The sequence below is a fragment of the Crinia signifera genome, chromosome 3 (genome assembly GCF_055691185.1).
Source record: "Crinia signifera chromosome 3, ASM5569118v1, whole genome shotgun sequence".
Classification (NCBI taxonomy): domain Eukaryota; kingdom Metazoa; phylum Chordata; class Amphibia; order Anura; family Myobatrachidae; genus Crinia; species Crinia signifera.
In genome coordinates, this window is record NC_139219.1 from 43,826,251 (window position 1) to 43,851,145 (window position 24,895).

At 43.9% G+C, this 24,895-nt stretch overlaps 1 protein-coding gene across 1 annotated transcript in view; it reads right to left on the reverse strand.

The window, feature by feature from the left end:
• The window catches only part of LRPPRC (leucine rich pentatricopeptide repeat containing), a 181,062-nt gene that overhangs the window by 80,278 nt on the left and 75,889 nt on the right, over positions 1 to 24,895 (reverse strand). Inside the window, 7 exon segments of the mRNA XM_083175710.1 lie at positions 994 to 1,079; positions 2,330 to 2,460; positions 12,361 to 12,474; positions 15,525 to 15,563; positions 20,677 to 20,754; positions 21,011 to 21,117; positions 22,882 to 22,939. Coding sequence (XP_083031836.1) covers positions 994 to 1,079; positions 2,330 to 2,460; positions 12,361 to 12,474; positions 15,525 to 15,563; positions 20,677 to 20,754; positions 21,011 to 21,117; positions 22,882 to 22,939 — 613 coding nt within the window.

The following is a 24,895-nucleotide window of genomic DNA, read 5'->3' on the forward strand; positions in this document are numbered from 1 at the left end:
CAGTCAGTGACATGACCAGCAGGAGCTGATTGGCTGGTTGTTTATCACTCTCCATTTTATCACTTTTGAAGCTTAGAGCATCGGGTCCATAATGTTGACCACATGTACACAACAAATGTCTATATAATGTTAAACATCAGAACTTTGTGGAAGAATATACTTATATTAATGCTCGCTATTCGGAAATTTGGACTTTCAGTGCCACATGTTAACTAAACACCACCAAGGAAAAACAAGCTACAATCATTTCTGATAGAAAAGGCCATTCATTTGAGCAACCTGGGATACTGCCCCAGTAGTGCAGTGACCCTTTCATAGATAGGGACATCGGTATCCGAAAAAAATATAAGGCTGTTCTATGATCAATAAGCCAATATAAACTGTTTGTATAAAATAGGTTAGGAATAAAAGCTAGTTCCACTGGAATAAGCAGTACTTATGTACATAAAGTAAAAAAGATTTAAAAAAAATACAAAAACATTTTGTCAAAACTGTACATAGAAATATATATATATATATATATATATATATATATATATATATATATATATATATTTTTTTTTTTTCCCTTCTCACTTCAGGAGCAATGCTTATTTCTTTGCAAGAAGGTTATAGTTTCAGGTTTGCGCTCAGCCATCAGACCTCCTTAAGCAGAAACAAAGCCATTAGTCTGGGCACATACGCAATTTATGCCATAAGTCATGATCTTCAAACTCAATCCAAATAACACTGCTAATAAAAAAAAAAAAGCAAGCTACAGAAATGCAAAAGTCACTGAGCTGTGCAAATGTAAATGACAAGCCCGCTAAGCCATTAAAACTAATGGCCTGCAATGGCCAAGTGGCTGTGGGTGAATTCACATGCAAATCTGTATGCAAAATGTTCAAGCACTTTCCAGGACATGATACACCATTAATAACAAGTCACTTTTTTATTATAGTAGTGAGATGTACTTTTACCACAAGGAAATGACACTGAGTGGACACGGCTTACCTTCTACAAAGCCATTTTCCGTAAGGACCTCTAGGAGAGCCCTGTATTTGTTGGTGGTTGCAGTCTCCGTGAATCCTTTCTCATTTCTGCGTAATCAAGATAAAACAGTACAATAAAAAAAAAAAAACACCATTTTTCTTCTCTAAACAAAACTTACTACGTTAAAATGTTGTCAGTGGATCAGCAATGCTGATTACTGCAAGTTAATTGAGAAGCTGCCACTTAGAAAACTTGGGCACAGGAGCGCGGATTTAGGTCAGTATCAAGCTTTCCAAGCTCTTTCCTCAAGGCACTCTGACAGCGCAGGTTTGAAGGATATCCATGAATGAGCATTGGAGCTTACTCAGTAACTCACACCGCTTTCACATCGCAGTGCCGGGTCGGACCTAAGGGTTTAACCCTTCTTTATAACACAGGTCAAATTGCCGGGTTGGCTGACCCGGGTTATTAGGTTTGGTGCTTTCACACCGCACCTCGATCTGGGTCAACCATGCAGCAACCCGGCAATAACCCAAGTTATAGATATGATGTGAAAAGGGTATTCGTTAAGGTGAAAATTCTTCTTTAATGTACTTACTCTTGATACAACATTATTAACCTAGTAGCCCTGGGTTTAAGGATATCCATATTTCAGACCAAATGGTTAAATCTATTTATCTTGGATAAAAAAAAAAAAAAAAAAAAAAAAAAAAAGGAATTTCCTGCATTCAACCTTTATTTGAAGCATTCATTTACTAGGGAGCCTTTGTCATAAGCCACTTTGGGCCTCATGCCTCAGTGCAAACAAAGCTACTTCTACCCCTTTCACACTGCACAAATAACTCAGGTCAATCCCAGGTTGCTGCAGGGTCAACATGCGGTGTGAAAGGGGCATTTTGAATATCCAGGGTCCAGCAACCCGACATGGGATAAAAGTAGTGTTATTCCAGTGTCGGACCAGGGTTGCTAGGCAGTGTAAATAAATAACCCGGGACGAGTGACTCAGGTCCCGTTGACTTCTATGGAGGAGGCAGCATCATCACCTCAGTGCTGCCTCCTCCCCCCGCCTGAAGCGCCACCCCCGAATGATGTCAGCGACCCAGCAAAAAGCCGGGTCGCTGTAAGAGGCTAAACACTGCAAATGCCAGGTCGCTCTTGGGACAAACCAGTGTCTAAATCCCAGATACCATCCATCATTTGCGAAGTGGAAGGGTATTAGTGACTTGATAGGTGCATCTCTAGAACACTGATTACACCTGATGAATAGTTTAATTTTGAAACACCATCTGACCTCACAGAGATAATAATGCAGCGTCAACACTAGACAGGTAATGGCTGGCAGACAGAATGTACTTACATTTCTTGCTTCAGTTTCAGCGCTTCCTCTGCATTATTTGTATTGCAGCATAAAGCCAAAAGTTTCATATACATGGCAAATGTAAACTGCTCTCCATATTTGGATTTTAACTGTAGGGCTTTTTCCAAGTCCTATAAAAAAAAAAAATGGAGAAAAGTCTAACATGAAATGAAATAGGGCCGTGCGTGTCAAACTTTTTTTTAAATCATGGAGCCCAAGAAGGAATGGGATCATTGGACAGACAAGCATTAGGTCGACAGTCACTAGGTGGACATGGGGTTAGGTCGACAGGGTCATTAGATCGAAATGGGGAAGGTTGACAGTCAAAAGGTCGACCTATGGGCTTTAATTTTTTTTTGTCCCGAACGTCGACACAGTCAACATGGACACTGAAACGTAGAACTGCGTCTGCTCGCCATGCTTCAGCACACTATTCTATTCTCCCACTACGCCCTAGTGGATGGTAGGGGATGAAAAAAGGGATTTTTGTAAGAACTTACCGTTCGAATCCCTTTCTCTGATATTATCCTGGTGACACAGCTTCACATTGGGATGTAGGAGGGTCCGAAGGAGCCAGGCACCTAGGCTAAAATTTTTGAGAGGCAGGCTCCTCCCTTCTGCATCCCAGAATCCTCAGTTCAACTTCCAAAGCACACTAGGATACATTAACTCAGTACAACGCCTGAACATATTACATGCACAATTATTTTAACCCAACCATTACAACATGACCATTCTGAAAACGGCAATACTTACTGAGCGTAAGGGAGGGATCGCTGTGTCACCGGGATAATATCAGAGAAAGGGATTCGAACGGTAAGTTCTTATAAAAATCCCTTTTCCTCTTTCATCTATCCTGGTGACACAGCTTCACATTGGGACGTTCAAGAGCCAGTCCTTTGGGAGGGTACACTCAGGTTTGCAGTTCTCATCACTGCTCCCCCGAATGATGCGTCCTCCGATGCAAACTCATGGAACCTGTAAAATTTGGTGAAAGTGTGAACAGATGACCAAGTGGCAGCCCTGCATACTGGTATGAGCATTTATCCTGGAAGGCACCGGTCTACCAACTTTAGTATAGGCCAAAGCAATTACCGACCTCGACCTCCTAGCAATGGTCTGTTTTGAAGCAGGTCAGCATTCTTGTGCACATCATTCAACACCAATAAGGAATCTGTCTTAAGGATATCCTTCACTCTGTCCACAAAATGCGCAAAACACGCACAACATCCACATTTTTTAATTTGTCCCTCTTCTCAGTCCCCTCCGGGAGGTTGAACACTTTAAGAACAATATCTTGGTTCAAGTGAAAAGCAGAAACCACCTTAGGTAAAAACTTAGGCACTGTTCTTAGCACAGCCCTATCATCATGAAAAATCAAAAACGGAGGCTTACAAGATAATGCTCCTAACTCAGAAACACGCTTAGCCGAAGAAATGGCCAACAAAACGGTTAATTTCCAAGTAAGAAATTTTACTTACTTAATGGTTCAAAAGGAGATTTTTGAAGTACTGCCAACACCAAGGACAAATCCCATGGTGCTACAGGTGGTTTGTAAGGAGGTTTCAATCTCGTAACCCCCTGCAGAAAAGTCTGCACCTCTGGAATTAAGGCCACTCTTTTCTGGAAGAAAATAGAGAAGGCCGAAACCTAAACCTTCAAAGGTTGAAGACTCAATCTAGATGAAAAACCATCTTGTAAAAAAATCAAGCAACCTTGACATCTTAAATCTAGAAGTGTGAGTTTTCTGACACTCACACCACTATGTATGTTTTCTAAACTCTATAATAGTTTGCGGCTTCCTCGCCTTAATCATGGTATTTATCACAGCATCTAACAATCCCTTCTTCAAGATGGCGGTTTCAATAGCCAGACCGTCAAAGTTAGTCGAACTAGGTCCTGGTGAAAAAACGGGCCCTGCCTTAACAGATCTGGCCGCAGAGGCAGACGCCACAACGCTATCGACAAACTCCGAATGCTGGAGTACCAAGTTCTCCTTGGCCAATCCGGTGCTATCATTATGTCACAAATCCCCTGAGGTTTGACCTTCTTCAGTACCCGGGCAATCATAGGGAAAGGAGGGAAGATGTAAGCTAACTTTACTGTCCAAGGCACCGTCATTGCATCCACTACCCAAGCTAGAGGATCCCTGGTCCTGGAAAAGAACCTGGGTACTTAATGATTGAATCTGGACGCCATCAAATGCACTTCCAGAAGGCCCCAAAGCTCCACAATCTCCTGGAACACCTGCGGATGTAATGCCCATTCCCCTTCCAGAAAGCTCCTCCCTGCTCAGGAAATCCACTTCCACATTCTTGACTTCTGGAATAAACACTGTAGACAGGGCCGGAACACTGATTTCTGCCCATAGAAGAATCTGAGACACTTCCCGCATTGCCATCTTGCCGCGTGTGCCCCCTTGATGGTTCAAATATGCCACAGCCGTGGCATTGTCCGACTTAATTCGGATAGGCAAACCCTTTATCCTTTTCTCCGCCTGAGACAATGTCTTCCAGACCGCCTGTAGTCCCAAGGCATTTATTGGGAGAACTGACTCTTCCCTGGACCATAGGCCTCGAAGTCTCAAAGCCATCATTACAGCTCCCCATCCCCCTGAGACTGGCATCGGTGGTAACCACCAGCCATTCCCAAGTATGAAGGGACCGGCCCCACTGGGAGACATCGTCCCCGACCAGCCTGCCAATATGTTCCATTGAAAGGCTTGAGAATGGAATCTGGCATATTGAAGAGTCTCGAATGTCGCCACCATCTTGCCTAGCAACTTCAGGCATTGCCAAACGGACGGTTCTGGTAACTCCAACACTGTCCACACCAGTTGACAAATGTCCCTGGCCTTTGACTCCGGAAGGAACACTCAATGTAAGTGTGTGTGTCCAATATGACTCCCAGGAACTGAAGTCTCTGGGTGGGGCACAGGTGAGACTTTTGAAAATTTAGCACCCAGCTGTGATTCTGCAAAAATCGAATAGCCTCTGCCAAGTCCTGTTGCAACCTCTCTGCAGATTCCGCTTTGAACAAAAGATTGTCCAAATAAGGAATAACCACTATTCCTTTTAGCCTGAGAACTGCTGCCATTACTGACATAATCTTTGTAAATACCCTCGGGGCCGTTGCCAGCCCAAAGGGTAACGCCTGAAACTGGGGGTGTAAGTCCCCTATTGCAAAACGCAGTAAAGACTGATGCTCTGCGCAAATAGGCACGTGTAAATATGCGTCTTGAATATCCATAGAAGCTAGGAACTCCCCTTAGTCCAGGCTCAGCAGAACCGACCTCAATGATTCCATTCTGAAATGATCCACCCATAGATTTAGAATTGGTCTGAATAACCCGTCTGGCTTGGGCACTAAGAAAAGAATGGAGTAGAACCCCTTCTTTCTTTCCTCCCGCGGTACTGTGACCACCACGCCTTTCTCTTGAAGAGACTGCTCCGCCCCCAAAAGGGCTGCTCGGAGACATGTCTCTCTGGGCAATGGTGTAGTCAAAAACCTTCTTGGTGGAACCCCCTTCAGGTTTATCCTGTAACCGTGAGACACCACATCCAGGACCCAAGGATCCTGGCCCAATAATGTCCAGGTGTCCCGGTACTGCAGGAGGCGACCCTCCACTCTGAGGACAGATAGGGGAGCCTCCTGGTTGTCATTCCGAGGGCTTCTCCTCACTCTTGGTGCCCTGTTTCTTATTGAAGGCACCAGAACGGGATTTGGGGGTTTTTCCTTTCCCAATCTGAAACTTTCCTCTGCTGGACTGACCCTTAAAGGACGCACCTCCTCTAGAGGAGGGATGAAAGAACGAACGAAAGGTAGAGAATCTACAATTTTGTTTAGCGGCTGGTGTGGTTAGAAAAGTACTTTTCCCACCTGTAGCTTGTTTAACAATGGCTTCCAATTCCGATCCGAATAGTAAATCCCCTTTAAAAGCCAAAGCCTCTAAAGACTTCTTGGACTCATTGTCCACATCCCAAGCTTTGAGCCACAAAACTCTCCTTGCATTAACAGAGACAGCCGACACTCTGGATGCCATTTTGAGAGCCTCCTCTTCAGCCTCCAAATTATATTCCGCTGCCGCTTTCAACTTTTCAGCAAGAACTAGGGCCTCTGAATCTGGCTGTAGCAATGCACACATGGAATTTGCCCACACCATCATAGCTTTGGACACCCATGTAGAAGCAATAATAGGTCTAAGGGTAAAACCCAAACCTTCAAAAACTGCTTTATGACTACCTTCTAACTTCTTTTCAACCTGATCCTTGAAGGCAGCTCCTCCTTGCACAGGTAGCACGGTAGCCTTTGATAATCTAGCAACCGATGCATCTACCAAAGGAACCTTTACCCAAAGATTTACATGCTCTTCTGGCATAGGATATAGGTTCAAAAACCGTTTTGGCATCTGGAGTCTCTTATCGGGCGTTTTCCAAGCCCCCTCCAACAGTTCTCGCAAACCTTCATCTGAAGGAAAAGTAACAGCCTCTCTGCGCTGTCTTTTTAAAAAAAAACTTTGCTGGGATCTTACTGTCATCAGACACATTAAAAGCCTGTTTAACAGCTAGAATCAAATCTTCTATACCAGGGACAGAATTATCCCCCTGCTCCCAGGACATGTCTGCCCCGCACTCTCCCTCCTCCTCTGAATCATCCAAAACAGGAGAAGAAAAAGAATGTCTAGATATGACTTCAGGATCCTTAGCAAACTTATCCATAAGTGCATTAAACCTGCTAAAACCCTGAGCTGTGTCCTGCACCACCTGCAGAAAAGCTGGTTCCCCCTGTGTTAAGGGAAGAGAGCCAGAAGATTGCGGAGAGGATGACAATGGTCTAGGAGACTTTACCAGCTCATCCCTCTGCCTATTCAACACCTGTACCAATGTAGTAACCGACCTGCCCAGGGCCGCAGCCCATGCTGGTTCTGGCTGTTCCACCCTCTGAGCTTGTGCTCCCTTGGGGACAGCTGCACATACAAACATTCACTTGAGTCATCTGTTCAGGGGTAAATTGCAATTCACAAACTCTGCATGTACTCAATGTGGTAAGGGCTCCCTCCCTCACAGAAGCAGAATGCCTTTCTGTCATGTTTAGACAACACAGTGCAAAATGTCAGGCGTATAGTACACAGTCAATATATGCCAGCACTTATCTGTCTGCAGCTTTAAGACCCTTTCTGATCAGCGGGGATGGCGATGCACAGGAGAAATCAAACACTCTGCAGGATTCTCTTCAGCTCCGCAGCCAGCGTGTCCAAAGGCGCGAAAAACAGAGTAAAGGAAGAGACCAACACGTCCCTGCTACAACGGGGTCTGTGGCTCACTGGCGCCAACTACCTCCTGTAGCCGATCCGATTATGCAGATTCTCCTCTTCCTAGTGCCTCCCCTCAAGCCGGGATCACTTGGAATTGCCCGCAGGCTACTGTAACAAGCTGCTTTCTTCGCAGAAATTCAGCTTGCAAACCCTGTAGAAAATGGCGGCCGCCATCACGGGGCACCCATCCCCATGATCCCCCCCCTGCAGGGAGCCGGTTCAGGGATTCCCCAGGGCTCAGGCAGTATCTTTTGTATAGAGGCTGAGTATCGCTGCACAGAGAGACCAGACAGCGTCTCTCTGTGCACAGGGCACTGACAGGATGCGATTCTGTCAGCCCCTGCTGCCCTGACAGTGTGAGGATTCTCCTAGAATTCTCACACTGTTGCTTACCTAACAGAGTAAAATTAATAAAAAAAAAACTAATTACCTCTCAGAGCTACCTCTATTCTGGCTGCTATCGCAGCCCGCTTCAGCAAAGCACCCACTCCGGTGGGCACCTAACACGAACTGAGGATTCTGGGATGCAGAAGGGAGGAGCCTGCCTCTCAAAGCTTTTTGCATAGGTGCCTGGCTCCTTCGGACCCTCCTACATCCCAATGTGAAGCTGTGTCACCAGGATAATTGAAAGAGAAATACCACGTCGGCTCAAAAAAAAAAAAGAAGTGAAAAACCCCATGTCGACCTAATGACCCTGTCAACCTTGTGGTGTCGACCTAATGCTTGTCTGTCTAGTGACCGTATCCCCCCCAAGAGTATCAGAATTCTTTTCACTGTACTCTATTGTCAGAAGTTTCTTATTCAGAAATAAATGCAAAATTAAGTAAATTGTGTTTGTATATCCTCCTGAGGTTCAGATTTGTGGTCTGTTTGTCCACATAGTTTATGAACGACACCCACTCAACACTGGTCTTTCCTACCACAGTGACCATAAGTAATCTGTACTGGGAAAGTCTAGGCACCCAGTTTAGGAAGCACTGAAATTAGGAACCCCCGCTGTACAAAAAAAAGAGCAAGGTAATTAATGTTACACTAGCACAGCTGTCAACTTTTACAAGCAAACAATGAAAATCCTGGAAAAAGTGCTAAACTAATTATCTGTGATGATATTCAAATGGTACCTTTAATAATCAAGCCACGTCTTGGATTTTTCTCAATAAAGGGGAAACAAAGTAATTTACAGATCAAGAAAATGTGGCGAGTGATGTGTGGTCGGACTTCTGGCTACACATCTTTGCTGCTAAGTAACACAAATCATATGATCGGATGAAGAGACAGATGACTTCCGTTCGGGCGTCCGGCTACTAGCAACAGAGACGCCGGACGTACCGCATAGTCACTATCAACAAAAGGTCCCCATGACAACGGAGGCCTCACGTAACAGCACACAGCTGCTGATTATTATTAACATTATCCACACATGTGAAAATCGTGTTATGGCCCCGTTACTTATGGGCCCAAACATGTAATAAAATCGCTATTTCTGATGTTTCTATTTTTAATAATATATTGATATGTACTACAGGTTTTGCCTCCTGTTCAAATGTATATTTTATATAGTATTATAGCGTGTACGATTGTGGTACAGCTGCGGTTAATGAACCATGTGACCCACATTATGGGGTATATAAGACCAACATGGACAGACCTAGCTACCCACCTTTGATAAAGCCACCTGGAGTGGCGAAACGCGTTAGGGAGCTACTGGGGAACCCACCCCCCCCCCTGCATTTACCATTACCATCGTGGATTGCAGCCCGAACCATTCCCTGGATTTACAAATACCACCAAAGGACATTGTTTCCTCGTGTCTCCATCAAAAGGACCAGCATTTGGTAATATACCTACTAACATCTATCCTTGGAGCATCCGAGCATAATACCAACATCCCACCATCGGTAATTTGTGCCAACCTGGGCCGATAAGTGGACACTCGGACGAGGACATTCCATACCCATCAAGGGTGGTAATTATACATTTTTCATCAACCTAATCCAAGGGAAATATAGGAACGGACTCTCCAGCCCCATTTCATTTGCAGGGGGACCCCCTCATTTTATACCCGCCAACCCTTAATTGTTATTTCATAACCACAGTTTTTATCATTGTACCTTTTATTATTTCCTATATACGTATTGTTATTAAATAAATTGTCATATCGATTCTCAAAACCTTTGCGCTGTTCAACTTTTTTGCATTCTCTCCATGATTCATAGTTGGTTGCTATTTAGAAGTTTTTCACAGCTGGAAAAGCTTAATTGATCTGCGAATGTGCATGATCTGCACTGGGCATGTGCAGATCTGGGGCTGCGATGTCGCTTAAGGGTTGTACACACGGTGCAAGGTATTTTGTATTTGGTACCTTGTACACATTCGATTGAGACCACATAGTACAGATCTGTGCTATAGGCTCTTGCCTGCACAGTCTATTTTTCTATTCGATTTTGATGCCGCAGGTATAGACTATATCAGTGCTGGCCAAACCAGTTCTCAAGATCTACTGACGGTCCACGTTTTCCGAATAACTGAGCTGGTGCACAGCTGTAGTCATTACTAACGGTCACATTTTCAAAAATGCTGCATTCATTCCTACTATAGATCCACAGGTTGCCTTGAAATCATGAACTGTTGGTAGATCTTGAGGACAGGTTTGGCCACCCCTGGTCTATATCGAACCGTTTGTTCTCCCTATTACAGTGCCCCAAACGCTGCAGCATGATTGACAGGCTGCTGGCAGTGAAATGCAGTTTTGCATTAAATGGGGGCGTTGGTCCTATTTTATGGATGTGACTTAACCAGGCCTCCGACAGCATCACTGGCAGCGTAATTATACCAGACATCTTGAGTAAACAACACCTGTGAAAATCTCAACCTCAATGTACTAAAATATGAATTCAAAATACATAGTATACGTAAGCCAAGACCAGACACATATAAATCTATTGTCCAGCTTAAAAACAATACTTAATGCTGCCTTCCTGAGTGAGATAAGCACGCACAAAAAGTTCAGTTAAAACATCGCCGGCAGAAAAAGGAAAAAAAAAAAAAAAGAAGAGAAAGAAAACCAAACACATTTCTCTAAACACAGCCTGCCGAGGACTAAACCTTTACATTATCTCAGGCTTCAAATACAGTTATCTGTAATGTTGTCACAAGCCAGTAAAAGTGGATTTCCAGAGATATAGAATATACTTCAGCAATCATTTCCTTGCCGAATACTATGGGTAAGGCATGAAATCACTCAGAACAAGAAATTGCCCCCAAAAGGCTGATGATATCCCATAAAGTGCAGACGTTCTTGAGAAATGAATATGAAGTACAGCTGGATATCTGTGGAGGATAGTATGAATACCTTTATCTCGCAAAATGCTTTCCCTTCACGGGAAAATGGAATTTCAACCTTAGCATTAAAAAATGGCTGTATTTGACTTGCAAATGACTGGAAACGCATATCTGTGGCTGACAATATAGATAGAAATGAACCGAGCAGCAGCTCGAAGACGACACTTTGCACGGATGACGAGTCCTATCAAACCTGTTGCCAGCAGTCACAATGCAGTGCGTTAAACCCCAGCAAAATCCAATGCTAGGACGGCTTCAACTTGAAATGTTTATGTGCTGATCTCACCACGCTCGTCTCACACAACAGTGGCTATTTTTAAAACATGGTTTGAATAACCCGTATTTCCCTTAGTGGGGTTTTAAAACAGCAATTGCCAGCCTGCCTGTCAGCCACCGATATTGTACGAAGAAAGAAAATAAAATCATGACCTTTAAAAGTAAAAAAATGACATTGAACATACAATAATCTCAAGAGCTAGGAATGGTTACAAGTCCTGTAATAGCTACGCCTGCCGTCGTGTAACTCAAGAGGAAGTAATGGGTTTGTATATTTCTTACTCCATATCCCTAAACCTAATACCACCACATTTAGAAGGTTGATGGTTTAAGTCAATACAATATCATGGTTGGAAAGTTTCTCCCAGAAGCAAAAGCAAGTCGCCGCCAGGAACACGGCTCATTCGCTGTTGCACTTCAGAGGCGGGCAGGAACATGTCTACCACAATATGTTGTAATGTGCACAGCTGAGCATCTCAATTCCACCCCTAGGGTGCTATCCTATAAGCCCTGATGCCGTTCCCCAGTCCTATGTATTATCGAGAATCCCTGCTGCGGCTCATTAAGGACAATGCTTAATACCTGACCTGACAGCGGGTATGGAGGAAAAGAAAGCCAGCAACAAGGATAATTGGGATACCCCCTTAGAGGAATATGCAATCCAGGATCACGGCTGTCGATACCTCCTGACAGCCGCGATCCTGGCCCGTTTGCCATCCGATCGACTGCAGAACGGCAGGCGGGATTCAATGTCCAGCCTGCCGATCGGTGCAAAGGGGGTGTGGCCGCGAAAACGGCTGTGGATTGGTCACAGCCGTTATCGGCAGAACAGGCCTGACAGCTTCTAAAGTCGGGCCCGTTCTGCCGTGATCCCGCACCAATGCTAGCACTAAAGACAGCATTGAACAGGGAGTCACCGCTATTTCCCCAGTCGGAAATAGCGGAGGGAGATTGCATACCCGCCTTCGTCGGATAGCCTTTGTACTGTAAGAACATGGACCCTCTTTCATAACTGGTGGCCAGGCTAAATCGGTGGCTAATTGTAGTGGGGATAAAGCTGATATCTAGAGTACAGGACCCAGCACAACATTACCATTACCTTCACTTCACATATTGCTCTAAGAAGCTTGGACAAGACCAACTGAATAGGCTCATTAGCATTTTCCAGGTTCTCCAAAGTTTTTTCCAATTCAGCAACAGTTTCGCTGGTAATCTAGAAGGAAACAAAAGAGCTAAAAACAAACTTGTACATAAGGGATTGAATCAAGAGACTTTGGGCTAAATTTACTAAAGCTTCTAAAAATGATAAAGAGGTGATGTTGCCCATAGCAACTAACCAGATTTGGTCTACCATTTCTTCATTAATTGCTAAAAAATTATAGACAGAATCTGATTGTTGCTATAGGCAACACTATCTCTTCATTTTTAGAAGCTTTAGTAAATTTACCCCCAGGAGTATGTTCCATATACCAAATATAGAACTTCATTTATCTAACTAAAAGCCTCACAATGCTGAGGAGGCTTAATGCACAATCAATGCTTAAGTACAATTTTACAAAATTGCTAATGTAATGGAGTTAAAATAAAAAACAAAACAAAAAGATACAAACAAAGCATATATAATTTTGGGTACTTGTGTAGAATCACGGCTCCCACGATGGCCATCGCATAGCAAAAAAATCGCATGCGATTTTTAACAGAAATGCATCCAAATGCATTGAAATTAGTATCAAACATGTTCAATGGCCCCAAATGTCATTTTTCAGGCTGAACCACCCCCACTATCAACGTGAACCTGAAGTGTGGCGAGCGCAGCGAGCCCACGAGGGGTGGCGGTACGTGTCCTACGACCTTTTCATACCCCCACTATCCACGTCGGCGTGGAGTTGAGAACAGAAAGTGATACCTTCACAGGTATACGCGTCCCCTCGCGGGGCTCCCTGTGCTCGCCTCGCTGCGCTCGCCACACTTTCTATTCTCAACTCCACGCCGACGTGGATAGTGGGGGTATGAAAAGGTCGTAGGAAGCGTACCGCCGCCGCTCGCCACGCTTCGGGTTCGCGTTGATAGTGGGGGTGGTACAGCCTGAAAAATGACATTTGGGGGCCATTGGACATGTTTGATACTAATTTAAATGTATTTGGATGCATTTCTGTTAAAAATCGCATGCGATTTTTAAAAAAAATTGCTTAAAAACGTCAAAAATCGCATCCCATCGCATGCCACTACATATGGCATGCGATGGCATGCAATGGGAGCCGTGATACTACACAAGTACCTAATTTTGTTACACAGCTCAACCGATGCGCGCTCCCGTGTGAGCGCATATCGGCAGCCAGATAGAGAGGGCAGGCAACACTATATAGTGCAGATCTGCACTATATAGTGTAAATTGTGCCCCTCTGGCATGCCGTGAGATGCGAGTCCCGATGTGTGCCGTGTGTACACACCTTAACTTTATCTGTACAGCCACTGCTAATATTTGTTTAGATCACAAAGAAGGCAAAACAAACTCCAGTCTGTTACGCTGCTAAATTACAGCCCCCATACATTCCCCTGAGCTCCACCGGCAGCTGCCCTGATTTGGCACTTTGGAGCTGCAAGGGCAGGAGAAATAAAAAGTGAGCAGCATGTGGTCCGGGCTGCGTGAAGCGGCGGCAGAATTAAAAAAAAAAATTCAAAAGATAGGCCAGCCGCTGATTGACTGAGAGTGCTTTCTCTCTCAGCCAAGCAGCGGCGAGGCAGCTGTTTGGCGGAGAAAGAGAGCACTCTCAGCCAATCGGGCACCTTGCTATGCTGTGCTCGGCACACTATTTTATTCTGCCCTCTATGAACAAGTTCGATTAAAAAAAACCCCCACTAATGTTGACCTTTTGCTTGTGTCAACCTTTTCACCACATTGACACAAAGCATGTCAACCTTTTTTAATAGGTCGACTTATTGGCTTTCAACCAATAGTGGTTGACCTTTTGACTGTCAACCTAGACAATGTCAACCTTATGACTGCATCCCAATTTAGCAAACTTGCCACCAGTTCCCTTTGTACAGACAGAAATAAAGTATAAACATTTTATTAGAAAAACAATGATCACCTACTGTATAATGTTGGCCTTAAAATAGCTACAAAAATTGTACACTGGACGCCTATAACTGGGTCATCCATATACTTCCTGCTTTTTAAATGTATTTAATAGCCCCTAATGTATACTTCATAGATGACCAATTGAAATAAACAGTAGAATGAAGAACTATATTATTATAAAGCCAGATTCTATCTCTATGATGGTGCTGATTGGTCTATTTGAATAGCTTAAGCCTTTGTGACCCAGCGCATGTTTCAGGAGTATCCCAGGCATGATGCTGGTAAATGCATTTATTTCTTAACAGTTTCTTATATAGCGCAGCAAATTATGGTGTTGTTAAAGTAAACAAATGAGGCCCTAAGTAACCCAAAAAATATATATATTTGGTCATTTGTTTTTTAGTACATAAAGCATTGTAGCTCATACACCAAAACATTGTAATTCGTTCTAACTCAACACTTTGATAATCTAGCACAGAGCTGGCCAAACCCATCTACCAACCTTTTCCAAACCATCTAGCTGGTGCACAGCTGTAGTCATTATTAACTGTCTCATTTTCAAACATGTGCTGCATTCATTACTAACTGACATATTTTATAGATCCACACGTTGCCTGAAAAACATGAACTGTTGGTAGATATTGAGGACAGGTTTGGCCACCCCTGGTCTAGCATCTGCCGAAAAATGTTCAGTTTTTTTTTCACACATTTAAATCGACATTGGGATTTGGATGGCAACCATCATCACAATACAGTCCACGCAATACATTTTTTTCAAATAACGTCCATTTTAATGGACTAGGGTCCATAAAGGGAACAGTTACACTTGTTATCATATTTCGTCTCCAACAAAGCCTTCCTGTAATAATTCAATTACAAGAATTGGCAGTGGATGTGTAAAATGAACGAGACAATGGGAATACATCCTTAGCAGTATGCTAGGTCCACAAATGATCAAAAATGACAGATCAAGCAAACGGGTAACAGGCAACCCAAAAAATCGTCTGAAAGATCTATAAATAAATAACAATGAGAGTCGCAGTACAACAGACCCACCCACCCACCCCATACCCCTTACATGGAATTAAAAAGAAATGGTTGAGGTTCATTAACAATCAATCCTTTAAAACTAAGGTATCGAAATAACTGCTCTGGTCGGCTCTAAGTTGGTACACGCTTACCTCAACAGAAGGGATGGAGTCCGACATATTCTTAACAACCTACAGAAGAAATTTTTTTTTTTTTTTTATTATTCCAATTTCAAATCAAAATTAATATGCAATCACACAGCCCATATTTAATTCAGGGAGGTGCCAAGATAAAAAACTATTTAATTAGCATTCCATCGATTATAGTGTTCACTCTAGGAGTGACACCGGGCAGGGCGATGGGGGGCGGACCGGGCACACCGACGTCACAGCTGGGGGCGTGCCCGGGCCGCCGACGTCATGAAAGGGGCGTGCCTGGGCCGCCGACGTCATGAAAGGGGCGTGCCCGGGCCGCCGCCATAATAAAAGAGGCGTGCTTGGGCCGCCATTGTCATCAAAGGGGGCGGGCCCGGCCACCACAGTCAACAAAGGGGGCGGGCCCGGCCCCTCCGAATCCACTGTGCTGCCGGGGAAGCGCCAGGCATCGCCGTCAACGGCGACGCTGGGCTTCCCCGTGAGGCTGTTTTAGCGGGGCGCTGCGAGACGGGCAGGGCGCATTTTTCCCTTTAAAAAATCGGGCAGGGCGACACGGGAGCCTAGCGGGAACACTAGATTAAAATAAAACCATTGCTATGTTTCTTGCACAACTAGACCAGTAGAAGTGATACAGGAGATCTTACGAGACCAGTATACAGCGCTTCACTTTTTCCACATTTTGTTATGTTACGGTACAGTCTTATTTCAAAATGGAATAAATTCATTTTTCCGCCTCAAAATTCAACACACAATACTCAATGAGAATTTTTTTTTTTTTTTGAGATTTTGCAAATGTATTAAAAATAAAAAACTAAGAAATCACATGTATATAAAAGTATTCACAGCCTTTGCTCAGCAAGGGGATGCACCATTGGCAGCAATTACAGCCTCAAGTCTTTTTAAATATGGTGCCACAAGCTAGGCACACCTATCTTTGCCCATTGCCTTTTTGCAGCACCTCTCAAGCTCCATCAGGTTGAATAGAAAGTGTTGGTTCACAGTCATTTTTAGATCTCTCCAGAAATGTTCAATCGGATTCAAGTCTGGGCCACTCAAGGACATTCACAGAGCTGTCCTAAAGCCACTACTTTGATATCTTGGCTGCGTGCCTAGGGTCATTGTCCCATTGTCAGGGTCAAAAATGAACCATTGCTCCAGTCTGTCTATGTACTTGGCTGCATTCACATTCCCCTCTATCCTGACTCGTCTCCCAGTTCCTGACACTGAAAAACATCCGCACAGCAGGATGCTGCCACCCTCCCTGCTTCACTGGGTATTGACCTGGAGATTCACACCAAAGGCCAGTATTCAATGCTCCGGTGAGCGCGGGGGCAGCGTACGCTGTAACGCTTTTGCCTGCCGGGCTTTCGCTAACAATTTGATTTGCTGCCTGCCCCGCATTCAACGCCTCAGGGGCTCGCTGCTCCTGACAGCGAAAGTACCCCAATACAGCGACGGGATGCAGTTACAATCCCGGCGGTCGGGATCCCGGCGTTCATAATCCCGACACCGGAATCCCGACCGCCGAAATGCCGACACATTCTCCCTCCGTGGGTGTCCACGACACCCCTGGAGGGAGAATAAATTAGCGTGGCGAGCGCAGCGAGCCCGCAAGGGGGGGCGATCCACGTCCCCCCTTGTCGGCATTTCGGCTGTCGGGATTCCGGCCTCGGGATTCTGAACGCCGGGATCCCGACCGCCGGGATTCAATACTGAATCCTACAGCGACACAGCGGCGGAGAGCAGCTGGAAACAAATATTCAATGCAGGGAGGTCCTGGGGAGCCAGGCAGCGGTCTGCGCTCAGCTGGTCCCACTCCATGCATATGTAATGGACCCTCCCAAACATCATGAACATTTTTTTAAATATATTTATGTGCTGCATTTTTTTTTTATAAAAATAGCAAGACCCTTCAAATAACAAAAAAACCCTGATTTTTGGACACAAAAAATAAATGAATAAAAAACATTTATCTTAAAAATACACATTACGGTTCACCTAAAAAAGATGTCGAATGCAAAATGATGAAACTCGGCAAAAAGCAGTTCTCCAATTTATCATTGAATACACTTTCGGCAAATTAGAGTCAAAACCCCATTGAAATATACCAGCAAATTGTAGCGACTATGAAACGGAGAACTGGTCGGCATTCACTGTTCGCTTTCGGTGAACAGTGAACACTGAATACAGCTAATATCATTTTCGGAGAAAAAATTCACTGTTTCGCTGAAAAACAGCCCAGTTCACCGAAAAAAGTGGTGAATCAAGAGCATTGAATACTTGCCAAAGAATTCACTCTTTTGGTGTGTACACAGGCTTCGATTTGATTTAGAGTCAATGTTCGATTTGATTTTCCATTAGATTTGGCATTAGATCTTTACATTCAATTTGGCATTAGAGCTGTACTTTTGCATTCAATATCTATTTCGATTTACATTCAAGGCACAGTGTACACATTCGATTTACTGGATCTAATTTGATATTTCCTTGCCTGCATAGTCTATTTTTCTTTTCTATATAGAGAAACCGGGAGCGGCATCGAATCAAATGCAGATCAAAAGCATCTTCAAAACCATTCGATTAGATTTTGCTTCTATAAGCAAAATTGAAGTGAAAACCTGTCAAAATTGAAGCGCGTGTACACCCCTTACGTCTCATCGGACCAGAGAATTTTGTTTCTCATGGTCTGAGAGTCTTTCAGGTGCATTTTGGAAAACTCTAGGCAGGCTGCCAAGTGCTATTTACTAAGGAGTGGCTTCAGTCTGGCCACTGTACCATACACCTGATTGGTGGATTGCTGCAGATATGGTTGTCTTTCTGGAAGGTTCTCAACTCTCCACAGAGGAATGCTGTAGCTCTGACAGAGTGGCCATCAGGTTCTTGGTAACCTTTCTCACTAGGGCCATTCTCCCCGGATTGCTCAAATTAGATGGTCGGCCAGTTCTAGGAAGAGTCCTGGTGGTTACAAACTTCTTTCATTTACGGATGATGGAGGCCACTGTGCTCATTGGGACTTTCAAAAGCAGCAGATATTTTTCTGTACCCTTTCCCCAAGATTTGTGCCTCGAGACAATCCTATCTCTGAGGTCTACAGACAATTCCTTTGACTTCATGCTTGGTTTGTGCTATGATATGCACTGTCAAGTGTGGGACCCTCGAGACAGGTGTGTGCCTTTCCAAATAATGTCCAATCATGTACCACAGGTGGACTCCAGTTAAGCTGTAGGAACATCTCAAGGATGATCAGTGGAAACAGGATGCACCAGAGCTAGTTTTAGCGCTTCATGGCAAAGGCTGTAAATACTTTTAGTTTTTCATTTTGTAATAAATTAGCAAAAATCCCCCCCCCCCCCCCAAAAAAAATTGTATTTATTTAATTTTGTAATAAGTCTGTAACATAACAAAATGTGGAAAAAGTGAAAAGCTGTGAATACTTCCCGGATGCAATGTCAGTGATACATCAGATCTAATCATAATTCAAACACTGAGCCAGATTATCCAAGCTTCATAAAGTGATACAGTGGAGAGTGATACACAACCAGCTCCTAATGACATTTTTTAAACCCTGCCTGTAACTGCCTTGCTAGCTGGGTTTGAAAAATAGCAACCAATTGGCTGATTGTTTATCACTCTCCACTTTGTCACTTTTTGAATCTTGGTGCATCTGGCCCAGAGAAACCAGAATCTAAGTTCAAAGTTTAAGAAGCGTTGGACCTTAACTTCAATGCTCACAATTTGGGCTATCGAGCATTGGTCCGAATGGCGGACTGAATGCCTGTCGCTCAAGTGTGTAAGCAGCTTAAATGTAGAAATTAGATTACCACTACTACAACATTGTGTTCCCGGTATGTCTGAGTAACCCAATGCTACATTAGAGCCGAGCTGGACTGGACTACACAATGAATAAATTACAAACGGACAGTATCCATCGTAAGTTCTACTGCAATGGGACTCTATTGTAATCAAGATAATGGAGGTCCCATCTACTGCCGGCTTACAATTGCTGCCACTCAGGTTTCAAACTGAATGTGACAACTACAACCACATTTGTTAGCAGCATTTTGAAACAGATTGTGAAGCTGGTGGCAAACATGCTTACTACAGCATTTCCATCAGCAAGTAACACAATCACTAACATGACAAGTAAGATCATTTTTCCCTCAAATGAGCAGCAAAAACTTGATGTTTGCAATAATGTCGGAGGTAGCAGAATGTCCGAGAAACACCTTTGTATAACAGTACATTGGTTCTACTACTTGGTTTTAAGGATTAGTAACACATTAAATATATTGGATGCATATACAGTATGTGCCTATGCACATCCTTGCTGGCGGGTCGCCAGAACGTACGCGCTGGCGACCCGCCAGCGAGGAGACTGAGACGCGCGCGCGTCTCAGTCTCCGTCGCTAGCGTGGCGGAAACCCTGTCCGTCTCCGCCTCAGGGAGACGGACGGGGTTAGGGGGGGGTTAGGGGGGATGCGGGCAGGCGGCGGGGACCCCGGGTTACCGCCGGCAAGCCGGCGGGGACCCGGGGAAACGTTTGGAAGCGCCGTCGGAAGGGGGTGCGCGCGCGTCCCCTTCTCACGATCGCCATGGCGCTGGCGGGGGATGGCGGCTGGCGACGCCAGCGCCATCCCCTGCAAAGATGGGAACAGACCCATCTGTACTTAATTTTTTTGTGGAGGTGAATTTGATTCCACAATCTTAATTAATACATTAAGGGGCCGGCACACCTGTGGTAGTGATCCTCCTATCCCCGGCATCACCGTTCTTCCAACCGGACGTGCCGATTGGCGGGCATCATTGATCGGCGAATCGGGGATATTATGCATGTAAAAAAGTCCAAATTCAGCAATTCACGCTGGAATTGGGATTTTTAAGCATATTCGACCTATTCAATGTTTTGACTGTTTGAAAGATTCCGACAGTCGAAAACGACTTGGATTGGCGAATCCACGTCTTTTTGGTCGATAACTGACGCAATCATCAGCGGCGAGTCCCGGACATAAAATAGGTCCAAGCTGATATTTTCAAATATATTCATGGATTGAATATGCCCCATACATGTCTTTTGAACCAATGTAAGTCAAATTTAAAAATAGGTTTTCTACAAAAAAAAACACAGGTAAATAAATTAAATACTACACACCGTAATTAACTGAGGAACATTGTAAGACTCCAACAAATTAAAGAGGCCCTTGCACTTTTTTTCCTCAATCTTCAATCCCTACAAAAGAAAAAGGAGGTGGTGAAAGAAGAGTTTATAAAAAAAATATATATATATGTATTAGTTTTAAACCTCACACTAAATGAAATCTGTCTAACAGAAATTATCTCAAACATAATTTGCGTCTCTAACTCCTGCCATGACATTGAGAAGTGGTCTGGTTTTACTTAAAAGCAGCAATTTTAAATCTAATAGATACATGTCAGACAGAACGAGCATTATGTAGAAGAGGAAAAAAAATAAATGAAAATGGTACCATCTCCGTAAGCTGATGGAAGTATTGTCTCAGATGCTCTTCCATGGCCTGTACCTCGGAGTGACTCATGCTGTCAATCAAGGCGTACAGAAAATAGCCAACAGAATCTGCCACGGAGAAGAAAAATAATAAAGAAATAAATGAGAAAGCATTCTAGTGAAATTACTGGGACTGTCATGTTATCAAGATTAATTTATAAGAAATCATTTTGGTGTGAGATGTCACCCTGATGAGAGGCTGCAACAGCAACAATGATCACTGAGGCATAGAGATTATGTGGTTTGGGAGAACATATCTAACTGGCGAGTGAAAAGAATATTAAATTATTTTCATACCCAGTGACAGCTTTGCACTACTAAGTCCTACGTCTTTTCCTATATAGCAGGAATGCAATACCTGGCAAGCCAGGTAAACATTGCCGTGCCATGGGATACAATGTGCTTAGGATCTATATGCACATAAACTCATTAGTAAAAACATTGTCTATATTAAATGAACACTTAAGTGTTGGTAAATAAAAAAATAAAAAAAAATAAAAAAATTGGTGTGGTGATTTAGGGACGGTATCCAATCCCCCGCTGCTATTTCTGACGGGGGAAATATCAACGGGTGCCTATTCGATGCGGTCTTTCCAGACAGCATTCAAGAGGCATCTCGGCAGAACGGACATGACTTTAAAAGCAGTCGGGTCCCTTTTGCTGAGAATGCCCGTGGATTGTTGAGATCACGGCCGTATCTAGACAATCCACTGAAGCAGACTCGCCCCCCTTTTGCCGTTCGGCAGGTGGGACATTGAATCCCGCCTGCCGATTAACAGGCGAGTAGTCTGAAAAAGGGCCAGAGTCCGGACTATAGGGACCTGGGATTGAATAACCCCCTAAATTAGGATATGATGAACAGGATTCCATGAAAATATTTTTTAATGTAAAGTCACCGATTTGGTGCGTATGGCTCTGTGTACAATGTGAAAAACCCTTGAAAATCGAAAAATAAATAATTAATGAGCGATGTGTATTATGATCTTTTATTATAATTTTTTTTCCTCCTGTACCAACTGGAGACTCACCCTTCAACTAAAGGCCCCCATACACCGAGGCGATTTGGTCCGATTTCGGCCAATTGCGACCAATCGGCCTTTTAAATCGAACCAAATCGTCCCTCCTTGACATGCCGTTGGGTCCGATGCGCGGTCCCGTCCGACCACCCATTCCTCCTGGCAGTGAGGAGGCGGGAAGCAGGGACGCATGCGATCCATCACAACGGATCGCATGCATCCCTGCCGCGGGGAAGGTCCCGGCGGCTTGCAGGCTGTCGGGTGTCTGTACACTGCTGCGAGACATCGCAGGCAGTGTATGGACACCTTAAGGGCCGGATGTATCAAGCTTCAAAAAGTTATAAAGCGTACAGTGATCTACAACCAGCCAATCAGCTTTCAACTGTCATGTTACAGACTGGGTTTAAAAATGGCAGTTAGGGGCTGCATGGCTGGCCGTTTATTACTCTCCACTTTATCACTTTTTTGAAGCTTGATACACCAGGCCCCAAATCTTCACCACAGCAATAATTTTTTTATACTTAAAACATGTAGTTCAAAGTGAAGGATCATGAAAATAAGATGCGAATGTGGTCATGAAAAATCTATGAATAGTTTAGGTCTATATTATGAACCCCAAAAATATTAGTATACAAGCAACAAATAAAACCGACCTGGACAATCAAAAAGACTCCACTTATACTACTTTTTCTAGTTTACCATTTCATTCTGAAAAAGTAGCAATCAGTGTTTACTGTTGTAATCCCTGGCGCCCAGAGTCATTACACACGAGAACAGATTTATGGATAAGTTACAATCATAGAAATTGAAACGCTACCAGTTTGTCTTGAAGATTCTTGGCTGTCGGCCTCATCCTTGAACAAGAGGCCTGTTATCTGTTAAGACAGAATAATCATTCATTGCAGCCAAGTGAGAAAGGGAGAATCACACACACATGGACAAATGGTGACCGAAATTGAATTCTGTAAATAATAAAGCATCTCTCCTGACCTATTATTCCATGCTACATCATAGTAATTTACTACAGAAGAAAATAAACACAGAGTTGGAATGCCTCACAAAGAACATACATTTCAGGCATATGAAACTGGTTAACACTGTCATGGCCAAGGGCGGCATAAAAAGAGATAAATGCAATAAGGCTCGGAGAAGGTAAAATGGGCACTGTAGTATCTTTATGCCACAGCAACATATTAAAAGAGTTCCATAGTTACTTCCAAGTTGGACTATATAGTACAGATCTGTACCACAGTATATAGTCTTCCCTGCAGATTCTATTTATCTATTTGATTTCGATGCTGCGGGGACGCACCTCATGATCAAAAGGTCATCGAATGCGGCTGAAAACCGATCAATGTCCATTCGATTTTGCTTACATAAGCAAAATTTTTTATAGAAAAATAGACCAAATCGAACCATATGTACAGGGCATAACTGTGATAACAGATTCTGTTACTACTGAAGTCTACTAGATTTTATCACAATATTTAAATAAAAAAAGTGGCATTTAATTGTGGCATAAAAAAAGAAGGCATTTAATTGGGGGACATGCTTCTGATGTCTCAAGCAAGCTTAACAAAATCCCCAGGAGACCCGCTTTTGCGGTGGTATAAAATGGGCCCGACTAATAGTGGTAGTTTACTGCACAGCAAAAATACTAGGGAAATTTGCCCATTCTTGGCTAAATTACCATTAGCAAAAGGGGGCGTCGGACAGTTTCCTGACAGTCGGGGTCCTGACAGTCAAAACCCTGACACTTGGGGTCCCGACAGTCAAAACCCCGACACTCGGGGTCCCGACGGCCACCGGCTATTCTCCCTTGTGGGTGTCCATAGAGGGAGAATAGAATAGGTGGCGAGCGTAGCAAGCCACCGCGCCCACAGAGTGGCGAGCGCAACGAGCCCGCAAGGGGCTTTGTTGCGCTCGCCCCGCTGTCTGAGTCTGGCCAGTCAGGATCCCGACGGTCAGGCTAATGACTGGGATGACCTGGCAAAAGGATACCTCTATATGGGGGGCAATTTAATTAGAGATGTTAATTTAAAAAATGTGAAAAAGGGTAGAAGCCTTGGGCATTAATGCACAAGGCTATTTATTTAGAGCAGTGGTAGCCAACTCCAGTCCTCAAGAGCTACAGTATCAACAGTTTACATTTTCTAGACAACCTGCTGCAAAGGTGCACGCAATACTCACTGACACAGTTTAAAAGATCCACAGGTGGAGGTAATTACTTCACTTGTGATATTGGGGCAGATGTATTAAGCTTTAACAAGAGATAAATCCAAGGGTGATAAGGAGAGATAAACGTCCAGCCAATCACCTGCTAACTGCCATGTTACAGGCTGTGTTTGAAAAAAGTTGAGTTGAAGGCGTGGAGTTGATTTTATAAAGTGTGGCGAGCGTAGCGAGCTCCACGAGGGGACGCGCATAACGTCACACTTTATGTGCGCTCGCCACACTTTATACAATTAACTCCACGCCGACTTGGATACTGGGGGTATGAAAAGGTCGGAGGACGCGTACCGCCACCCCTCGCGGGCTCGTTGCGCTCGCCACGCTTCGGGTTCACGTTTATACTGGGGGGTGGTGTGGGGGTGCATTTAACATTGTAAGCACCCATTAGGGTGCTTATGCAATTTATCATCGCATAGGGGGCTAAAATCGCATCGGGTGTATGGCATGCGATGAAAAATCCGTACCGTAAGTAATTAAGTACCGATAAATGCATGCACACCAAATGTAAATGGACTTGTGAATAGATGCAATTTTGATTTTATTTTCTTATTTAAAGATTGGATGTGCCATCTGTCAGCAAATGAAGTCAGCCATTTTGT